The sequence below is a fragment of the Maylandia zebra genome, linkage group LG22, assembly GCF_041146795.1.
Source record: "Maylandia zebra isolate NMK-2024a linkage group LG22, Mzebra_GT3a, whole genome shotgun sequence".
Lineage (NCBI taxonomy): Eukaryota > Metazoa > Chordata > Actinopteri > Cichliformes > Cichlidae > Maylandia > Maylandia zebra.
The window spans coordinates 35401585-35421315 of NC_135187.1; the positions used below are offsets into that span (position 1 = coordinate 35401585).

Consider the following 19731-nt stretch of genomic DNA (forward strand, 5'->3'; position numbering starts at 1 on the left):
TGCCTCTCACTGTTGCTCATGTTTTAGGCAACAAATCTTGTGTTAGATGGGGTAGGACTCATCACACAGATATCCAAGATAATGGAGAAACATATAACATCTCCTTAATGTTGTGAAAGCTTGAATTTTGAGTGAAACCTGAGTCTTTTCCTGTACTTTGTTGCAGTTCAGTTTATTATAATAAATTTTCCTTTGCCATTGTAGCCCATTGTCCTACAAAGATGGGTATGATGGTTTGCCACAAACCTTGAACAAATCATTACTGATTTAATTAACTCACACATACCAGAATTCAATTGATAAAATTTCTGATTTCTTTAATCCATCTTCATCCCCAAACCTTCCCCCAACCCAGTAAAGAAAATTTAAGTCAATACTTTTATTATATTTAGTCAGTTCTAAATCTTCTGTACATGATTTCTGTTTTCATGACATTCACACCTAGGGCTGCAACATCATTTTCTGTGTTAGAGGAACCAAGAACAAGCATAAACGGACTTTCAAGAGGACTTAGCAGAGGTGGTCAAAAACACAGCTCATGGGGCATATACAGAAGCAGCATAATTTGGATAAACTATGTACAATACAAACCATTCATACAAATTAAGCTCTAATATATAGAATTCAATACATTACATTTGCTATATTAATTGACAATGAACAAGTCTTATCCCCAAGAACCCACTGATCAGTCAGTTAATCCGGAATTTTGTCAGTTCAAAATATAGGCCAGTCATCTAACTGACTCAGTAGCTGGTTAAGTTCGTTATCGCAAAAAGCTCTCTGATGATGACCGAGGACTGATCATCTTACACTATCTGAAAGTCTGTTGTTAACAGGTTTTCTCAACTGACTGTAGAAGAAGCCAGCCTGGTAACCTCACTTATTAAACTACCTCACATTTCTAACAGCATCACACTCACATTTGAATCTTTGTTGTCATCCTCAGCCTCTTTTTCTAATAACATTTGAAGGATAGTTTTCATTCTTTTTAAACAAGGAGCTAATTTTCTTTCCATTATTCAGAATAAAACGCAGAGTGAAACTGGTACAGCAGGGGCAAACAGTCCATATACTATCAAGAGTTAATACACTGTATATTGAAATATGCTAAAAGAAAACAAGGTTATTAACATTCAGTTGGACTACAAGTGTGATGTAAAAATAACAACAAGAAAGAGCAGAGTTCAATAATGAACAATTCATACTAGTACTAACCCAAGATGACCCAAATGCCATTGCTTTCGACAAAATTCAGCTGGAATAAATCATAATTAAGGGATAAAATTCTAACTGGTAATCCAAGGTTACTTTTAAGCAGTTTACAATTAGCACATTTTGTAAGAATTGAAAGTTGCTCTTTGCTCTTTCAGAAGATTGAACAGGGGAATCATTTGGGGAATCATTTGGGCATAGTTGACACTCTGATATGGACATGTTAAGGGACAGAAGGGCTAACATACAAATGTCTCTGGCCTGGATAGAAGTCCTAGTCTGTTCTCCACTCGACCACTATGTAGTTTGTGAGTGTATGGAAATGTCAGCCAGAGGGAAAGTAGGGAGTGTCACTGTGGTAGTTGTAGTCTGGACACACTTTCTGCACCAGTTTGTAGTCGGTGCTGTAGAAGGAAATGAAGATGCAGATGACTTTGAATGGTTTGGAGCAAAGCCAGGAGACATGGCTCTGAGTTTGCTCTTGGTAGCATGTCTTGGATGGGTCAAAGTTGCAGAGTGTGTTCTTGGCACCCTTCTCAACCTTCTCATATTCTATGCGACAGTTGAAGGACTTTGAGTCCTTGGCATCAATGACGGACTGCTGTGCTGCCACATCAAACTCAACTATCTTTGTTGGAGGGACCAAGCTAACAGACACATTGCCCTGCCCTGTGGAGTTGTGGCGAAAGTAGACACTGAAGGTGCCATTTCCATGATCTACAATCTTACCAGTGATTAGCAGGTTAAGTTTAACTGTCTTAATGTTTGAATGGAAGTCCCCCCAGCCAAACATCTTCTTAAACTTTCCTGTCTTGACCATAGGCCGCCGTTTAGCCCGTGGTCGTGAGTCCTGCAGGTCCGTGGAATTTCTCAGCCAATCCCAAAGATCCTGCTCCAAATAGGGCTCTGGAGTGTCATAGTGAAGATCCAAAGCTGTGCTGTTCTCCTTGCCTTGTAGAGTCTGTGATAGCAGCCTACTGATGGACATTTCCTTATTACTTTGTGTCCATATATGCTTAAGTGTGGATTTCAGATTTCCTGATTTGACAATGTCTGACTTTGAAGGATGAGCACTTGTAACCTGGGGAAGAGAGTAAAAAACATCTATTAGCTGAGAGTTTACATCAATATGAGGATGCTACGTTAGGATCTAGATATCTATGAAATGAGCAAATTGCAAATGAGAAAACATTCCTTTCACCAGGTGCATATCTACACCAGTTAGTCACAACGTTAAAAGTTTGAAAATTGAAAACGTGAAGAAAATATTCAAATTTAATGTTTTGTATTAAAACCTTGGACCCTGGTATTAATGTGGATGTTACTTTGACACATACCATCCAGAGAGTCCATACGCATCATAACACAACACCCAGAGGATCTTCTACCACACAACACCCTGTCCCTGCACCTTGGTCCTGGCTTGTAATGCCTGATGTGTCAGCGAGCTGTTCTGGCAGTACTCAGGGGATATACAAAATATTTGGCAGGATGTTTTAATTTTATGGCTGATCGATCTTCATGGTACTGTATGGAATGACATGCAGTGTTTACATGGAAGGTTTTGATGCATGCTCCATCATGTGGGTAAGGAAATCCCCAAAAAATTGTTTCTGTTCCCCTGGATAAACTGTACATTTGCTTAATGACTGAAAATGGCACCACTGATTAACAGAGGACTGTGGGGTCAGTTTCATGATCATATGCAAATTGTCATGGCTATTGATCAATGACCAAGAATACCATTCACATAGAGTTGGCGAATGGCTGCAGTCACAGCATTGTAAGATCCTTACAGACCAGGGAAGCAGAAGAACATCATATGAAAAAGGCTATGAGTAAATGTGGTTATCCCAGCTGGACATTTGTCAAAACTGGTAAGACACCTAAGGGTGCTCCAAGCGATCCAGGAGAGAAGGTCAACGGCTGCCCAGCCAAAACCCTTTATTGATCGCTTATGTGTCTGGTGTATCAGAACAGCTGAGATGCAGGTTCTCTAAACACAGCGTCTCTATAGATTTGAAACCCCCCAAAAACCCAGTGTAAAGTTCACCACAAGGATTGTGTCCCACTGGCAAATACTTTCTATGCCTCCTGTTTTTTAAAATGTGCAAAATGATGTTTCTTGAGGCAACTTTTTACAACTTGGCACTGTTAAAAAACAAATAAACAAACAAAAAAATCCTAAATTGTCAAACCTAAAAGTAGGCTACACATTTCATTTTTTACACCCGTGACACAACAGCCTATAGATAAAGCGTGGATGCTACATGCATATGTATTCTCATCATCACACAAAACCATCTAGAAGGTTTTACACACACTGTTAAAATAAGAATGCATCTGCACCGTAAAGATGTCCTCGACTGCCAGAAGGATGGAGATTTAAATCTGTATTATATATTAATTTTAAAGTAAACATCTAGCAATCCTTTTTTTATATGATTTATCTTTTGTTTTTGACAAATGTGAGTAATTTTTCTTCCCTTTCAAGCCTTTCCATGACTGACATGTACTATATACAGAGATCACATCTAACATAGTACTAAATAAATTACACTGAGAAATTGAGGTACAAAGTCTGTCTTTAATCAGCCAAGTCACTCCGGGTAAATAATGTGGTGATCCTCTCTCTTCTCTAATGACTTGAGGTTGACATTTGTATATTTTATTAAAACTGTTTTGTAGATTGTGGTACTGATGTTACATTTGCCAAATTGTAACACCAAATTCATTAAAAACTGACAATGAAAACACTGTTCAACCCTTCTGCTTTAAAATGAGCTGTCATACTAGAACCCACTTGTGTATGTAAGTGTGCTTATGATTAAAGTGACACTTTTTTTCAAATGGAAGAAACTTTTATTCCATCCATCCATTTTCTTGACCACATATCCAATTAAAGCCACAGGAAGACTGGACAGGGTGACAGCTAGGGCTGGGTATCGTCACTGATTCCTATAACTGATTCGATTCCGATTCACAAGATCCCGATTTGATTGGATTCGATTTTGCATTAGAACCCTGCAGTAGATCAAAAACTGAAGAAAGGTTTTATTAGAGACATAGCTTTTGTAATTTGGTATAATTTGTAAAAGTTTAAATTACACTGCACACAACGGTAGACTGGTGCGTAATAAGCAAGCAAATAATGCAGAGAACAGATTTTATTTATGCTTGTTCAGTGAATTTTGGTCAGAGGGTGATGAAAACTGCAGCTTCAGAATCTGTGAGATGTTGGCTTTTGCAAACATGCTGTCGGCGAACAGGGAGATCTGCACTATAGCAAGTTTAGATTCATCCAGCTACCCCAACATAAATGTGAACCATGGAGAATGCTAGAGTACCCACAGTGAACCTATGGGGACAGAAATAATATGCAAGTTGCACACAGGAAGTCTGTATTTATTTAATTTTTTTAAACTTATATTCTTTGTTGAAAATCAAACATTTTAAAATGTAGAACACATTTCACAAGTTGATATAGTATTCATTCAATTCAACTCTCTTTAACGCAATAACAATTTAATTGAATTTTATTTAATTAATGCCAAATCAAAGCAACAGTCACTTCATGGTGCTTTATGCTGTAAGGTAAAGACCCCACAAAATAAGTAGTAAGTAATTAATAAATAATATTCAGGACCTTGCTATTGAAGAAAGTTATGGTTATGCCAATAATGTTTGTTTAAAATCCTACAATGTGGCTGAATTAAAGCAATTCTGCAACGATTTGGCCAAAATTCCTCCACAGCAATGCAAAAGCTTCATTATCAACGATCACAATCACAATCATCTTCTTCATCAAGCAGTTGATTGTAGTTTTAGCTTCAAAGTGTTGGATAACCAATGGTTAAGTTTAGGGAACAGTTACATTTGACATAGGGCCAGGTAGGTTTGGAAGGTTTTTTCCACTCAATTAGTGAAATCATGATTAAAAACCAGAGGTTTGTATTTACTTCAGATTTCAGGTTTGTTTGATGATCTGAAACATGTAAGTTTGACAAATATGCAAACATTAAAAATAAATAAGTGCCCAGAAAATATCCTGAAGAGTTTAGATACTTTTACAGAAAGGTATCTTAGTGTAAATGTGCATGTTGTTTAATTGTAACCCTAATGTTACCTTGAATTAATGGCAGTTAAAAAAAGCAATGATCATCATTGAATTCTTATAAGATACAAAAATAATAGTCATTAATTAATTTTTACCAACAAAAAATGAATAGTTAATGCAAACTTAAAAACATGAAGAGATCGTCCTCCTCTCTTTGTTTGTTTTTTTCTGCCTGCTTACAAGATGAAAATTGTTGCGTATCATACCAAATTGAAAATAATCAAGATAAAAGCAAAGCTTGGAATAAAAAGAGACCCAAAAAGTCCTAGCTTTGAAAAGACATTCATTGTTTCCAGATCTAACTTAGTAAATCCTGCTCTTGCTCTTGACGAAGGCGGTCACACTTTTCTCCTCTCCTCCTCCTCCTCTCCCTTAGCTTCCCTGCTTAGCTTCTTATGTCCTTGTCTAGTCTTGTGTTTTTTGTATTACTTTTCCCTGGAACACTCTCTCACAGTCTGTTCTCTAAAACCTAAAAGAGGAATTATGGATTGGATCAACTGGTCCCTAAATGCAATTGACACCCTTTCTCAATGAGAAGTTTGGGCTCGGGTGAGCCTGAGTGCTGAAGATATCTACCTATTCGGAACCATGATAACAGGGTTCTGGCTGATCGGAGCTGGCTTGGCCCTGACTTATCGAAGAATTTAGAAAGCGGAACCGGCTGTTCAAACCCCCACAAGGCTGCCCACTGGGATTGAAACGATGGGAGAGGCGTGAGTTTCTCAAAATGGGCTCATTGAGTGCAGCACGGATAAGATCTTGGAGAGGCTACGGCTGCTGTGAATACTCAGAATAAGATCTCTGACTGCAGACTGGATTACATCTCGGAAGGGCTCGCTCAGAATAACATCTCTGGGTGCAAATTGGATGACATCTCGGGGAGGCACACTGTCGTGAGTTCTCAGAATCGGCTCCTCGAGCACAAGAAATGACAACATCACAGAACGCTAGTATGGCGAAGCTCACGGCTCTCCAACGGGAGATTGAGAGACCAGTGTTGGACTGTAGAACTGCTTTGAAATTCATATGAGCTGTTCGCACTAAAGTAAAAAGCACCATCACTTCATGCGGATACCCTTTCGGCGCCAGCTGCGGTCTCAAGGCTGGAGCTGAACAACAACACCCTGATAACGACTGTGTTTAGTCTGTTCCTTCCCATTCCATGCAAGGCCACCTGGGTTGGCTGGAAAACTGTTTACTTAGCCTAGCAGGGCGAAGGACACTGTCTCAGCTGAACTCTGGACACACACACACATACATATACACTGATATGCACACACTCATCCCCCCTCCCTTTCCAAACGCCTTCGACGCTTATTCCCTTCCGATGCTGACGGTGGATCAAGGAGACCAGTGCACGCAGCCCCGGATGTACTGTCTAATTCGGCTGTCTCTCACCCTTTACCCACCCCTGTTGCTTGTCATGTGTTTCTTTGGTGTATTAAGAGTTTTTTCATGTGCAGAGGTGTTTTTTTCTGTTCTCAAACTGATCTCCCTGTTGGAGCTCAGTCTGGGGGGAGTTATTTTTTCTCCTTATCTTTCCTCCAAATTTTTCATTGTTATACCTCTCTGACCTGTCTTCCCCATGTGATGTTTTGTGTAATGTATGTATGGTCGGAGGGTAAGATGGCGCCGCCATTGCGTACAATAGGTCGGCAGCCTTATGAAATTTCCCTTTGTGGGACTAATAAAGGTATATCAAATCAAATCTAAATACCATCTCACCAGGGGCGATTTTAGCCCAATGAATCAAAATTAATCAAAGAGTTCTCACTTTTTTGACAATATTTGCTGTTTGTGTAAACACTACTAAAAATATAAAAAACATACAGTACTTAATTGAGACATAACATTTTAACAACAAAAGCATAGATACCCCCCTCCCAAAATGGTTTGTTCCAGCTCGCCTCTCCCCTACTCTGGCTCTAGCGCCATTTCTGCCAGAGCGATGGTAAATGGTAAATGGCCTGTATTTGTATAGCGCTTTAGTCATATGGACCCCAAAGCGCTTTACACTACATTCAGTCATCCACCCATTCACACACTGGTGATGTCAAGCTACATTGTAGCCACAGCTGCCCCTAACCCTAACCCTAACCCTAATGGCAAAGTTCAGAAAAGAGTATCTAAGCTTAAGAAATTAAATATGTTGTAATTAAAACCCTTGAGCATTATAATAATTATAATAATAATAAGCTGGCCAAAGGAGAAGATGGAAGCCCCTGACATCAAGACAAGGAAACTCCTGACTATACATAGAGGGTTTCACCCCAAGTCCAGCACCCTGAGACTGTACGCTAAGCGGAAGGAAGGAGGCTGGGGACTGGTGAGTGTCAGAACCACAGACCAGGATGACACAATGAACACTCTCGAGTACATCAGGAAGAATGCCAGAACTGATTGTGTACTTAGTGAATGCCTCAGGTAGCAGAAGCCCAAGAAAGAGGGCAAGAGGAAGAACCATCACTAAAGGACAGGCCCGGTACTGTGTATATATCCAGTAGATAGAGGAAGCAGCTGACATCTAGAAATCCTACCAGTGGTTTGACTAGGTTGGTCTGAAAGACAGCACAGAGGCACTAATCATGGCAGCACAGGAACAAGCTCTGAGCACAAGATCCATAGAGGCTGGGGTCTATCACACCAGGCAAGAACCCAGGTACAGGATGTGTAAAGATTCCCAAGATGCTAGCAGGCAGGGCATACATGGAACGCCAGAACCAAGTGGCATAGTATACAGAAACATCTGTGTGAGTATGGAAATACCGAGGGCAAAATAGGGAAAGCTCCCTAGGGCGGTCGAGAATGACTGAGGCTAAGACCCTGTTGGACTTACAGATACAGAGGGGCGCAAGAGGGAATTTTTTTTAATATATGTAACATTTTGTATGTGAAGTGGATGTTGTGTGATTACAAGAATTGTCAAAAACAAACAAACAAACATATTTTATTAATATTCAGAGATGGGCAGTAACATGTTACAATTACTGTATTGCTGTAATCTGATTACTTTTTTCAAGTAACGAGTAAACTAAGGGATTACGATTGCAAAAAAAAGTAATTCGATTACACTTACTTTCCCCTTAAGCACGCTGCATTACTGCGTTACTAAACTGTGATTTTGTTTGAGAGAGTGTCTCATGACAATGACGCAAGCGTGTGCGACGGCTGTGGAAGCACGTATGTAAATCAACAATAGAAAACATGGAGCGAGGGATGGAGTACGATCGTGCATCATTTAATACTTGGAAATACCGACATTACTTTGAATTTGACTTTTTCAAAAGCAACAAAAACATAAGCATACGTTGTACACTCTGCATAGGAAGAAAACTTCCACATCAAAAAATTCCGCTTCCAACTTGAGCAAGCACCTAGCACAAGAATGTTAAATTGACAGAAAACCCCCAGGATCCCCCCACTGAAATGACCGCTGTGGCTCAGATGGACCCACTCCTGCTAAACAGATTAAACTAGACATAAGAGCGACAGGACTTAGTGCCGCTGAACTGAAGAAGCTCGTCGCTGCCTATATCGTCGAGAACATGTTGCCTATTTCCACTGTAGACTCTGAATCATTCCGAAGCATTGTAGGAAAAATACCAACTAAAAGTGGTGTCAAGCTGCCCCAGAGAAAGTCATTTGTAGGATACCTTGAGAGAGAATATGACAAAATGAACTCTACAGGCCGATCTCAAATCTCCCATTTTTAAGTAAGATCATTGAAAAAGCAGTTTCTCAACAGCTCAGTTACTTCTTAAAACAGAATAATTGCTACGATGCCTTCCAGTCAGGTTTTAGACAGAACCACAGCACTGAAACCGCTCTGACCAAAGTGTTTAATGACATATGTCTGAATACAGACAGTGGAAAAATGTCAGTCCTAGTTTTACTGGATCTCAGTGCAGCATTTGATACAGTTGACCACAACATATTACTCAAACGACTGGAGAACTGGACAGGTCTTTCAGGAACTGTACTAAACTGGTTCAAAACATACGTAGAAAACAGGAAATACTTTGTATCAATAGGTAACTTCACATCTGAGCAGACAAGTATCACATGTGGAGTTCCCCAAGGTTCCATCTTGGGACCCCTTCTGTTTAACATCTACATGCTCCCACTGGCACAGATTATAAACAACAACAAAATAAACTATCACAGCTATGCAGATGACACACAAATATATATCACAATGTCACCAGGAGACCGAGGCCCTGTACAGGCTCTTGGTAAATGCATTGAGGAAATCAATGACTGGTTGTGCCACAATTTTCTCCAGCTAAACAAAAACAAAACTGAGGTAATAGTCTTTGGCGCCAAAGAAAAACGATTACAGGTCACCAGAGAACTTCAATCTATACATCTAAAAACCACAAACCAGGCGAGAAATTTGGGTGTAGTGATGGATGCAGACCTAAACTTAGAAAAACACATTAAGACAATAACAAAGTCAGCTTACTATCACCTCAAGAATATATCAAGGATAAAAGATCTGATGTCTCAACAGGACCTGGAAAAACTAGTCCATGCATTCATCTTTAGTAGGCTTGATTACTGTAACAGCATCTTTACAGGTCTACCTAAAAAATCAGTCAGACAACTACAGCTCATTCAGAACTCTGCTGCTCGAGTCCTCACTAAGACCAAAAAAGTGGACCACATCAGTCCAGCTCTGAGGTCCTTACACTGGCTGCCTGTCCGTCAGAGGATAGACTTTAAAGTTCTGATGCTGGCCTATAAAGCTCTGAATGGTTTAGGACCAAAATACATCAATGACCTCCTGACCCAGTATGAACCATCCAGATCCCTCAGGTCATCTGGATCCGGTCTTTTATCAGTTCCCAGAGTCAGAACCAGACACGGAGAAGCTGCATTCAGCTTTTATGCTCCTTATATCTGGAACAAACTCCCAGAAAGCCTCAGATCAGCTGAAACACTCAGTTTATTTAAATCCAGGTTGAAGACTCACCTGTTCTCAGCTGCATTTGAATAAAGCACCAAATCCACACTTTAAGCTTAAATTTCAAAACTTACATTTAACTACTGATTTTATCTACTGTTCTGATTTTATCTGTTTTGATTTTATATACTGTTGTTTGTTTGTTTGTTTGTTTGTTTGTTTGTTAATTAGTTAGTTAGTTTATTTGCTTGTTTTATTCAATTTTAAATCATGCTTTTTATTTGTTCTTGTTTCTAATGTCTCTGTAAAGCACTTTGAATCACCTTGCTGTTGAATTGTGCTATACAAATAAACTTGCCTTGCCTTGCCTTGCCTCTAACTTAAAGGCTACACTCGAAGAGGCAGAGTTTGTTTCCACTACTGCTGACATCTGGACGGTAAATAATAAAAGCTTTATGGGTGTAACAGTTCACTGGATTAATTCCACATTACAATGCAACAAGGCCGCCCTAGCATGCAAGAGAATTAAAGGCAGCCATATCTATGATGTAATCGGAGCAGAGATTGAAGAAATCCATTCATCATATGGACTACAAGACAAAGTTGTTGCCACTGTAATGGATAATGCATCTAATTTTCCTAAAGCATTCAGAGTATATCAGCCCTGTCATTTGGAGTCTGAATCTGAAAATGAAGAAGGTGATGACGAGGAACCGACCTTTACTGATGTCATAGAAGCTCTTTCAACCACATCTGGTGATGCACAGTTTAGCCTCCCTCAACACTACAGATGTGCATCGCACACAATTAACTTGATTTCAACAAGCGATGTTGACAAACATCTAAATTCCTGTGCAGACACCAAGACTGCATATAGGAGTAGCATTGCAAAATGTTCTGCTCTTTGGACTAAAGGAAGTCGATCAACATTAGCCTCTGAACAGGTGGAGGAAGTCAGCCAGAGGAAACCTAATGGTACTGACATCCACAAGGTGGAATTACCTGTATGAGGCCATTTCTAGAATCATCACAATTCCCTTAAATGAACTTAATCCCCTCTGTGTAAAACTGGGAATCAAGTGCCTTAATGAAAGGGAGTACCAGTTCTTGAAAGAGTACTGTGCTGTGATGAAGCCCCTGACAGTGGCTCTGGACATCTTACAAAGGGATGAGTGCACCTATGGGGCTTTACTACCAACACTCACAAGCCTGATGTCAAAGACGCTTGCCCTGAAAGATGACCTCTCTAGATGACCTCTCTAGAAAGACCTCTGTAAAGGTAAGATTATTATTGGATAATTGCTTTGGGTGGATTTGTTAAACTTATTATACGCTTCACAGTGGGTGGATGTTATACGTAGTTTTAAGCAGCGTGTACAATTATTAAAATGATAGAATAAAAGACCAAGTATTCACCCCTTGTTAAATATCAGGGATATTGATCATCATTGATTATGAATATTAATCATAATATCAACAAAAGCAAAATTAAATCTCATACAGTATTGATAATAGAAAATATAGATGGTTTAGGGCAGTAAAGCCCACAAAATAATGACAATAGGTAATTATATAGTAAAATAATTTTATTCTTAGATGCATCATATTGTATGTTACAGGCCCTCAAGACTTGATGCTGTTCTGGACAGCCAAGAAGGACTTCTCGCAGCGGCCACTTGTCCCAAGTTTAAACTTTGTTGGTTGAGAGATGAGTGTAGGAGAGTATGTGAAGGAGCTCCTGATAACATGGTGTCGTAAAGCTGCTCCTGCAACTGACAACACTAATGTGTCCCAAATGCCAGCCAGCCAAATGCTTTTTCTCAGCAGAAAAAGAAGTAACCGACTATTTAAGGTCAGACTATGAGCTTGAGATTCTGAATCAGTTTCCAAATCTCAAAAAGATGTACATGAAATACAACAGGCCAACTCCATCCAGTGCACCAGTGGAACGGCTGTTCAGTTTAGGTGGATTGGTGCTTTCCCCAAAAGGAACAGACTGTCTGATAGAAGGTTTGAGAAGCTTCTGCTGATGCGATATAACCACTGTTTCAGTCCAAAAGAAAACAATAAAACATCGGTCTTTTTCAGGGTTGCCACAAAATGAGACTGGATTAACAGCCTATATGTAGCATGCAATAGCATTTTCTGTTTTGGTAATCTCATTATTACTCCTCTCTGCACTTTACCAACTGTTAAAAGATGTTATTGTTAATTTTATTTATTTTATTTCTTTATTTTTTTTGTTGTATTTATGTGAAAGGATGTGTGTGTATACACAAAAAATAATTTTATGTTATATACTGGAATATGCAGAAATACAGTTTAAGCCTTTATTTTCTTAAAATATGGTGTAATGTGCAGAAATATGTTTAAATGTTAAGCAAATTTATTAAAGTCAAAGATTGTTGAATTTAATTTTTTTTTTTGGACGCAATGTTTATTAAGTTAAGATTAAAAGTAATAAACTAATTTTTAAAAAGACACTTTTCAATTTGATTCACTTTTATATAATGGATTATGCAGAAAAAATAGAATTGGGCCAAAAGGTCTATTGGTTTGTGACGCATTCAGGTTGTGTATCATGTTTTTGAAAAGTGACTAAGTAACTAAGTAACTAATTACTTTTGAAAATAAGTTGCCCCAGTATAATGTGAATTACCCATAATTTCCTTTTTGACAAAGAATATAGTTAGGGTTGGATCAGGTGTCACTGAATTCCCCCTTAGTTACACTGTAATAGGTCAAGGTAGCTGGGGGCTTCCCATGATGATGATTTCTTCTTCATTCACCTTTTTTTTCACACACTGTTTATACGCCACTCTGCATTTAATCACTAGTTATTATTAATCTCTAGTTCTCTTCCACTCTTCCTTTGTTTGTCATATCTTCCTCCCCCTTACTCCAACCAGTCACAGCAGATGACCACCCCTCCCTGAGTCTAGCTGTTTTTGTTAAAAGGGATTTTTTCTTTCCCGAGTTTGCTAAAGCATTTTCTCATAGGAGAAAATGTATTGATTTAACTTACAATCTAAAGCACCTTTGTCATGTGGAGTCTACAGTTTTCATGATTTTCTCCACAAGTCACCACTTCCTCCCCACTTGGCTCCACCTCCCCAAACACTCAGTCTTTATTCATTCGCCTGAGCCTGCTTCCTGGGTCTGTATTAGACAGCATTATGACAGCCTTAAGGCAACAGTTGTATTGATTTAGTGCTATACTGCGGGAAAAATAGGTATTGAACACATCACTAAAAGAACATGTCACCAATTTTCTAAGTAAATATATTTCTAAAGGTGCGATAAAATTCTCACTAGATGTAACAACCCATCCAACCCACACATGCCAAGAAGTCAAAGCACTGATGTCCATAAATTATAAGTAATAATAAGGCGTGACCAAGGAATAAAATATTGAACACATGAAGTGAAAAGGGGGTGCATTTAAAGCTGGCTGATCAACATTTAGACAAGCTTGTGAAATACTGGGACAATATAGTCTGTTCAGATGAGGCCAGAATTGAACTGTTTTGATGCCTTAATACACACCGTGTTTGGATTTTAAAAGTCACTGCACATCAACCCAAAAACACCATACCAACTGTGAAGTTTGGAGGTGGAAACATCATGGTATTAGGCAAGGCAAGGCAAGGCAAATTTATTTGTATAGCACAATTCAACAACAAGGTGATTCAAAGTGCTTTACAGAGACATTAGAAACAAAAACAAATAAAAAGCATGATTTAAAATTGATTAAAACAAGCAAACAAACAAACTAACTAAACACACACATATTAGGCGATTTTTCTGCAAATGGCACACTTCATATAAGGAAGAATGTATGGAAAAATGTATCGAGACATTCCTGTCTCAAAACCTGCCGCCATCTAACAGGATGATGAAGATGAAATTAGGATGGATGTTTCAGCAAGACTGTCACATGCCATGATACACAGCACTTTGTTTTTCTGTTGCTCTTGTCTTTCAGGTGTCAAGCCTCCACCTATTGGCCCATTCAAAGATAATTGGCATATGCCTATTGGCTAATCTGGGCACAGTAGCCCAGCGGTCCCCAACCTTTTTTTGCCATGGACCGGTTTATGTCCGACAATACTTTCACGACCGGCCTTTAAGTTGTCGCGGAAAAATACAACAAATAAAACCTGTAAAGGTACCAAAAAAAGTAAGATTTATTCATAACACACAGGAAAAGACCCAGGGAAACTGAGTTAACAATAAAAACTATTAAAAATAATGATAAAAATCAATAAAACCCTTGAAAACTACACATTTCACGCCCGAACCTCAACTCTTGTTGGTACCAAACGACCAGTACCGGTCCGTGGCCCAGGGGTTGGGGACGGCTGCAGACCAATCGCTTGCCAGGGATCATTACAAAAGAGCAGCTTCCTGGCCAGCTTCTGATGTTCTCTAAACGTTTGTTTGTAGGCTTATGTGTATGTGAGTGTTTTGGTGGGAGGCTGGACAGGTAAGATTGGGGTACCCCATACACTTGCAACTGGGCATTTATTGTTAAAAACACTAGGTTATACGCTTGATGCCACTTTTGTATGTTTTGACTGACCTTTTTTTGTCAAGCAGCTAGACAGACCTTTTGTTTTGTGTATTGTTTTATTTAGACCTTAGGAAAGAAGTCAGCCTCTTTTTGTTTTCTTAATTTAATTTCTTAATTTTGATTTGTTTGAGTTTATGATTGTCAAGGCACAGTAAACCATCAATAAAAACTGCCTGACTGTAACCTAGCCGTTGTCCCTCTCCTTCATTAATTGTGGTTGTCTTGTGTTGCCGTCTCGAAGCTGTCATCACCAACAAACGCTTTTGTACAAACTATTAAATAATTTTCTGTAAGCGTGTTCAACACTTTTTTCTCCGTGTCAATTCTCATTATATTTTAGGGTCTTTATCTTACAATATAAAGCTCATTGAGGAAACTATTGCTTTGATTTGGTGCTATAACAACTACATTTAATTGAATTAAAATTTAGATTACACATAACTTAATTTATGGACATCTATGATTTAATTTCTTTGCATGTGTGGATTGAATGGGTTGCTACAGACATCTGCTGAGAATTTCATGTCAATAGCATTTTTAGAAATACATTTACATTTAGAAAACTGGTCACATGTTCAATACTTATTTTACCCACTGTATAAAAAAAATTGAATTGAATTAAAAATTAAATGATCCTCAGGTAGTAGTAGGGGCTCATGGTGTGTAAAGATAATATGCACACAACATTACATCACCAGCAGCCCAAGGTCTAAGGTACTAATCAGAAGGTTGGTGGTTCAAGCCCTGTTTGCACCAGTATCTTGGCCAGGAATATTTTGCAAGTATTCTTGGGCAAGATATTGAACCCCAAGTTGTTTTTCCAATATTTTCATCAGTTTGAACACTAATTAGAAAACATGTAGAAAAAAGAAAAAATATAGAAAAAGTGCTTGTATGAATCTTTTGTACTGGTTAATAAGACATGTTGTATAATGCGCTTTAAGTCCCCCATTAGACTACGCCTAGGACATCAATGGGCTTACTGAGTGTATCACCGACTACATAACTTTCTGCACCAACCCCATTGTTCCAGCTCAGACTGTCCAATCGTTTCCCAAATACCAAGCTGTGGGTGACTAAGGGCATCAAAGCCCTCCTCAGTGACAAGAAGAGGGCTTTCAGAGGCTACGTCCACACTAGCCCAAATAAATTTGAAAACAGCGTTTTCGTCTCAAAATGCTCCGCGTCCACACTATCATTTTCAGTCTTTTTCACAGAGTTGTGCGTCCATATTGAAACGGCCGAAAACGCTTACCTTCCAGTACTGCGCATGCGTGAAACGCAAGACGATTCGACCTGCCTCGTTTCTGTCTGCCGTTTATTTACTTTCCGGCTCTTTGAAGTGTCAAGGAAAAGTTTTTTAAATGGACTAACAATGAGGTGGAGTTGTTGCTGCGAGTAACACAAAAGTACAAAGTTGTAAAAGCGAGTGAGAATTAAAGAATTTGAAGAAAAGCTATCTAAAGCATGTACAAACTGATATTAATCTTTAACCCTTTGAGGTCCACACCAAGAAAAAAACAATGGAAAGATTTTTTGTTTGCATTTCTTATTGATTTGGGTGAGTAAGATAAGATAAGATAAGATAAGATAAGATAAGATAAGATAACCTTTATTAGTCCCACACGTGGGAAATTTGTTTTGTCACAGCAGGAAGTGGACAGTGCAAAAGTTATGAGGCAAAAATTAGAATACAATAAGAATAAATACAGTACACAACTGTACAGAATAGAATAAAATACTATATACAGTAGAATAAAATAAAATAAATATACAATAAGATAAAAATAGAATACAAATACAAATACTATATACAACTGAGTAAAAATACAACGATGACAGAAAGGATTATTGCACTTAGTATTATTGCATATGTATGGATGTGTGTGCTTGATCAGTTAAAGTCTTTATTATGGAGTCTGACAGCAGTGGGGAGGAAAGACCTGCGAAATCTCTCCGTCCCACACCGTGGGTGCCGCAGTCTCCCACTGAAGGAGCTGCTCAGTGCTGTCACAGTCTGCTGCATGGGGTGGGAGATGTTGTCCATCAGGGATGACAGCTTAGCCGCCGTTCTCCTGTCACTCACCACCTCCACTGGGTCCAGAGGGCATCCTAGAACAGAGCTGGCCCTTCGGATCACCCTGTTCAGTCTCTTCCTGTCCCCAGCAGAGATGCTGCCGCCCCAGCAGACCACGCCATAAAAGATAGCAGAAGCCACAACAGAGTCATAGAAGGTCTTCAGGAGTGGGCCCTCCACTCCAAACGACCTGAGTCTCCGCAGCAGGTACAGCCTGCTCTGCCCTTTCCTGTAGAGGGCGTCTGAGTTATGAGTCCAGTCCAGTCTATTGTTCAGATGAACACCAAGGTACCTGTAGCTGTCCACAGCCTCAATGTCCATACCTTGGATGTTCAGTGGTTGCAGTGGAGAATGCTTGTGCCTGCGGAAGTCTACCACCAGTTCCTTGGTTTTACTGGCGTTGATCTGGAGGTAGTTCAGCTGGCACCAGTCCACAAAGTCTTGGGTCAGACCTCTGTACTCCTTGTCGTCCCCATCAGTGATGAGGCCGACTATTGCAGAGTCATCAGAGAACTTCTGCAGGAAGCACTGGGTGGAATTGTGGGAGAAGTCTGCAGTGTAGATGGTGAAGAGGAACGGAGCCAGAACCGTTCCCTGTGGGGCCCCCGTACTGCAGACGACCCTGTCCGACACACAGCCCTGAGTCCTCACATACTGTGGTCGGTCGGTGAGGTAGTCCAGGATCCAGGTAGTGAGGTGATGGTCCACTCCAGAGTTCACCAGCTTGTCCTTTAGAACCGAGGGAAGAATGGTGTTGAAGGCACTGGAGAAATCAAAGAACATGATTCTCACAGTGCTTCCAGCGGTCTCCAGGTGAGCGAGGGAACGATGTAGGAGGTGAATGACGGCATCATCCGCTCCAATGCCAGGCTGGTAGGCAAACTGAAGTGGGTCCAGTGATGAGCTTATTAGGTGCCGAAGCTGAGCCAGGACCAACCGCTCCAGGGTCTTCATCAGGTGGGATGTCAGAGCCACCGGCCTGTAGCTGTTGAGGTCCTTGGGGCGTGAAGTCTTTGGCACTGGTACAACACAGGAGGTTTTCCAGAGCTGTGGGACTCTTCCCAACCTCAGGCTCAGGTTGAAGAGGTGCTCCATCACCCCACACAGTTGGTCCGCGCAGGACCTGACGACCCTCGAGCTGATGCCATCTGGACCCGCTGCCTTCTTGCCATTAATCCTCCTCAGTTCCCTCCTAACCTGGGTGGTTGAGAGAGACAGGCTGGAGCCTTGTGTTGAGTGTGTATTGGATGCTGCAGTTGGGGGTGGGGGGGAGTGAGCAGGGTGAATAGAGGAGGTGTGAAGTGTCTGAGGTGGAACAGCAGCAGTGGGGGTGGGTGAGTCTGCAGCCGATGTTGCAGACTGCCTCATGGCTGAATCAAATCTGTTGAAGAAATGATTCAATTCATTTGCCCATCTCACATCCCTCCCAGTAATAACCACAATCAATAATTTTTTTTCAATAGACCCTGTAGTTTTTAAAATATTGATCTCTACCAAATGGTTGAGATGTCACTTAATGGTAAAAGTATGAAATGTCATGCAAATACAAGTGCATTATATAATACAGTTGAAATTGTATTTATAATTATAATTTAATTAATAACAAAAACTATCCAGCGCATTGGATACAGTTTATTTCTAGTAGCATGCCAGTGAACATTGCTGTTTTCATTCCATCAAAGGACAGGATTATATCAAACTACAAAATACATAGTTTTTTAATCTGCAAATGTGAAAAATGTGCTACAGCACAAAATACTCACATTCAGGCCACTTCTGATTGAACGGTACTGTGCAAAATCATTTTTCTTTTTAAAAAATAAATAAATAAAAACAGTGCAAATGAAGCACATCTGCATGTGGTTTTGGTCGTTGGGGTCTTATGGTGTAGCATTGATTCTGTGGTCTTGGAGAGCTGAATCATGGTTGTCCAACTCTAGATGCTGGCTTGTTAACTTTTTGAGAGCCATCGGTTTCTGGTCCAGTAGGGCACTGTCCCTCTTATAGACCAGGTATTAAAGTCATGTCACTGGAGAGTGGCATTAGTTGAACATCCCTTCGGCGGATATTAGCTACTCACAAATGGCACCCTTACAAACTCCAGCTACTGCAGCATCTCAACGAGGATGACCCAGATCGGCGCACAGAATTTGCAGAATGTGCAAAACAAAAACATTAGCGTCCATCGTGCGTGGGAAAAAAACTTCTTTTTACAGCGAAAAAACCCCTAAACTTCCAAACGAGCACCGAGTAGCTACGACGTAATGGGAAATTCACAGAGAAACTCGCGGATTCTTCCATTGAAGATGGAGCAGGGTAAACCTCCGCCTACCTCAGTCCTGCTTTACAGGTGAAAATAGAGCAACCGGACCGCTAGTCTCTGACTTTATTTATTTTCTGCTGTGTTTTACTTGCATCTATTTGAAAGAGTGAGTGTAAACACAAAAAATATTTTATTTTATGTGCTGGAATGTGTAGAAAATAGGTTTAAATGTTAAACTAATTTATTCAAGTCAGAGAATGTTGCATATAATAAAATTTTTGCTTGATGCATAAAGTTAAAAGATTAAAACTGATAAAACAAGTTAAAAAAGATACTTTTCCATTGGATTACATTTTGTATGATGGATTATGCAGAAAAAGTAGAATTGGGCTGAAAGATCTATCGCTTTATCACCTATTCGGGTTGTAAATCGTGTTTTTAAAAAGTAACTAAGTAATTATTTACTTTTGAAAATAAGTAATCAGTAAAGTAACGGGATTACTTTTTTGGGGAAGTAATCAGTAATTAGTTACTGATTACTTTTTTCAAGTAACTTGAGCAACACTGGTAATAAGTAGGGGTG

The 19731-nt window shown here is 39.7% G+C and overlaps 1 protein-coding gene across 1 annotated transcript in view; it reads right to left on the reverse strand.

Moving 5' to 3' along the window:
* Positions 1-291: 291 nt before the first annotated feature.
* nxph1 (neurexophilin 1) overlaps positions 292-19731 on the reverse strand; it is a 73231-nt gene continuing 53791 nt past the window's right edge. The window contains exon 2 of the mRNA XM_004560967.2: positions 292-2296. Within this exon, the coding sequence (XP_004561024.1) occupies positions 1541-2296 (756 nt within the window). The 3' untranslated portion in view covers positions 292-1540. The remainder of the gene's footprint in view (positions 2297-19731) is intronic.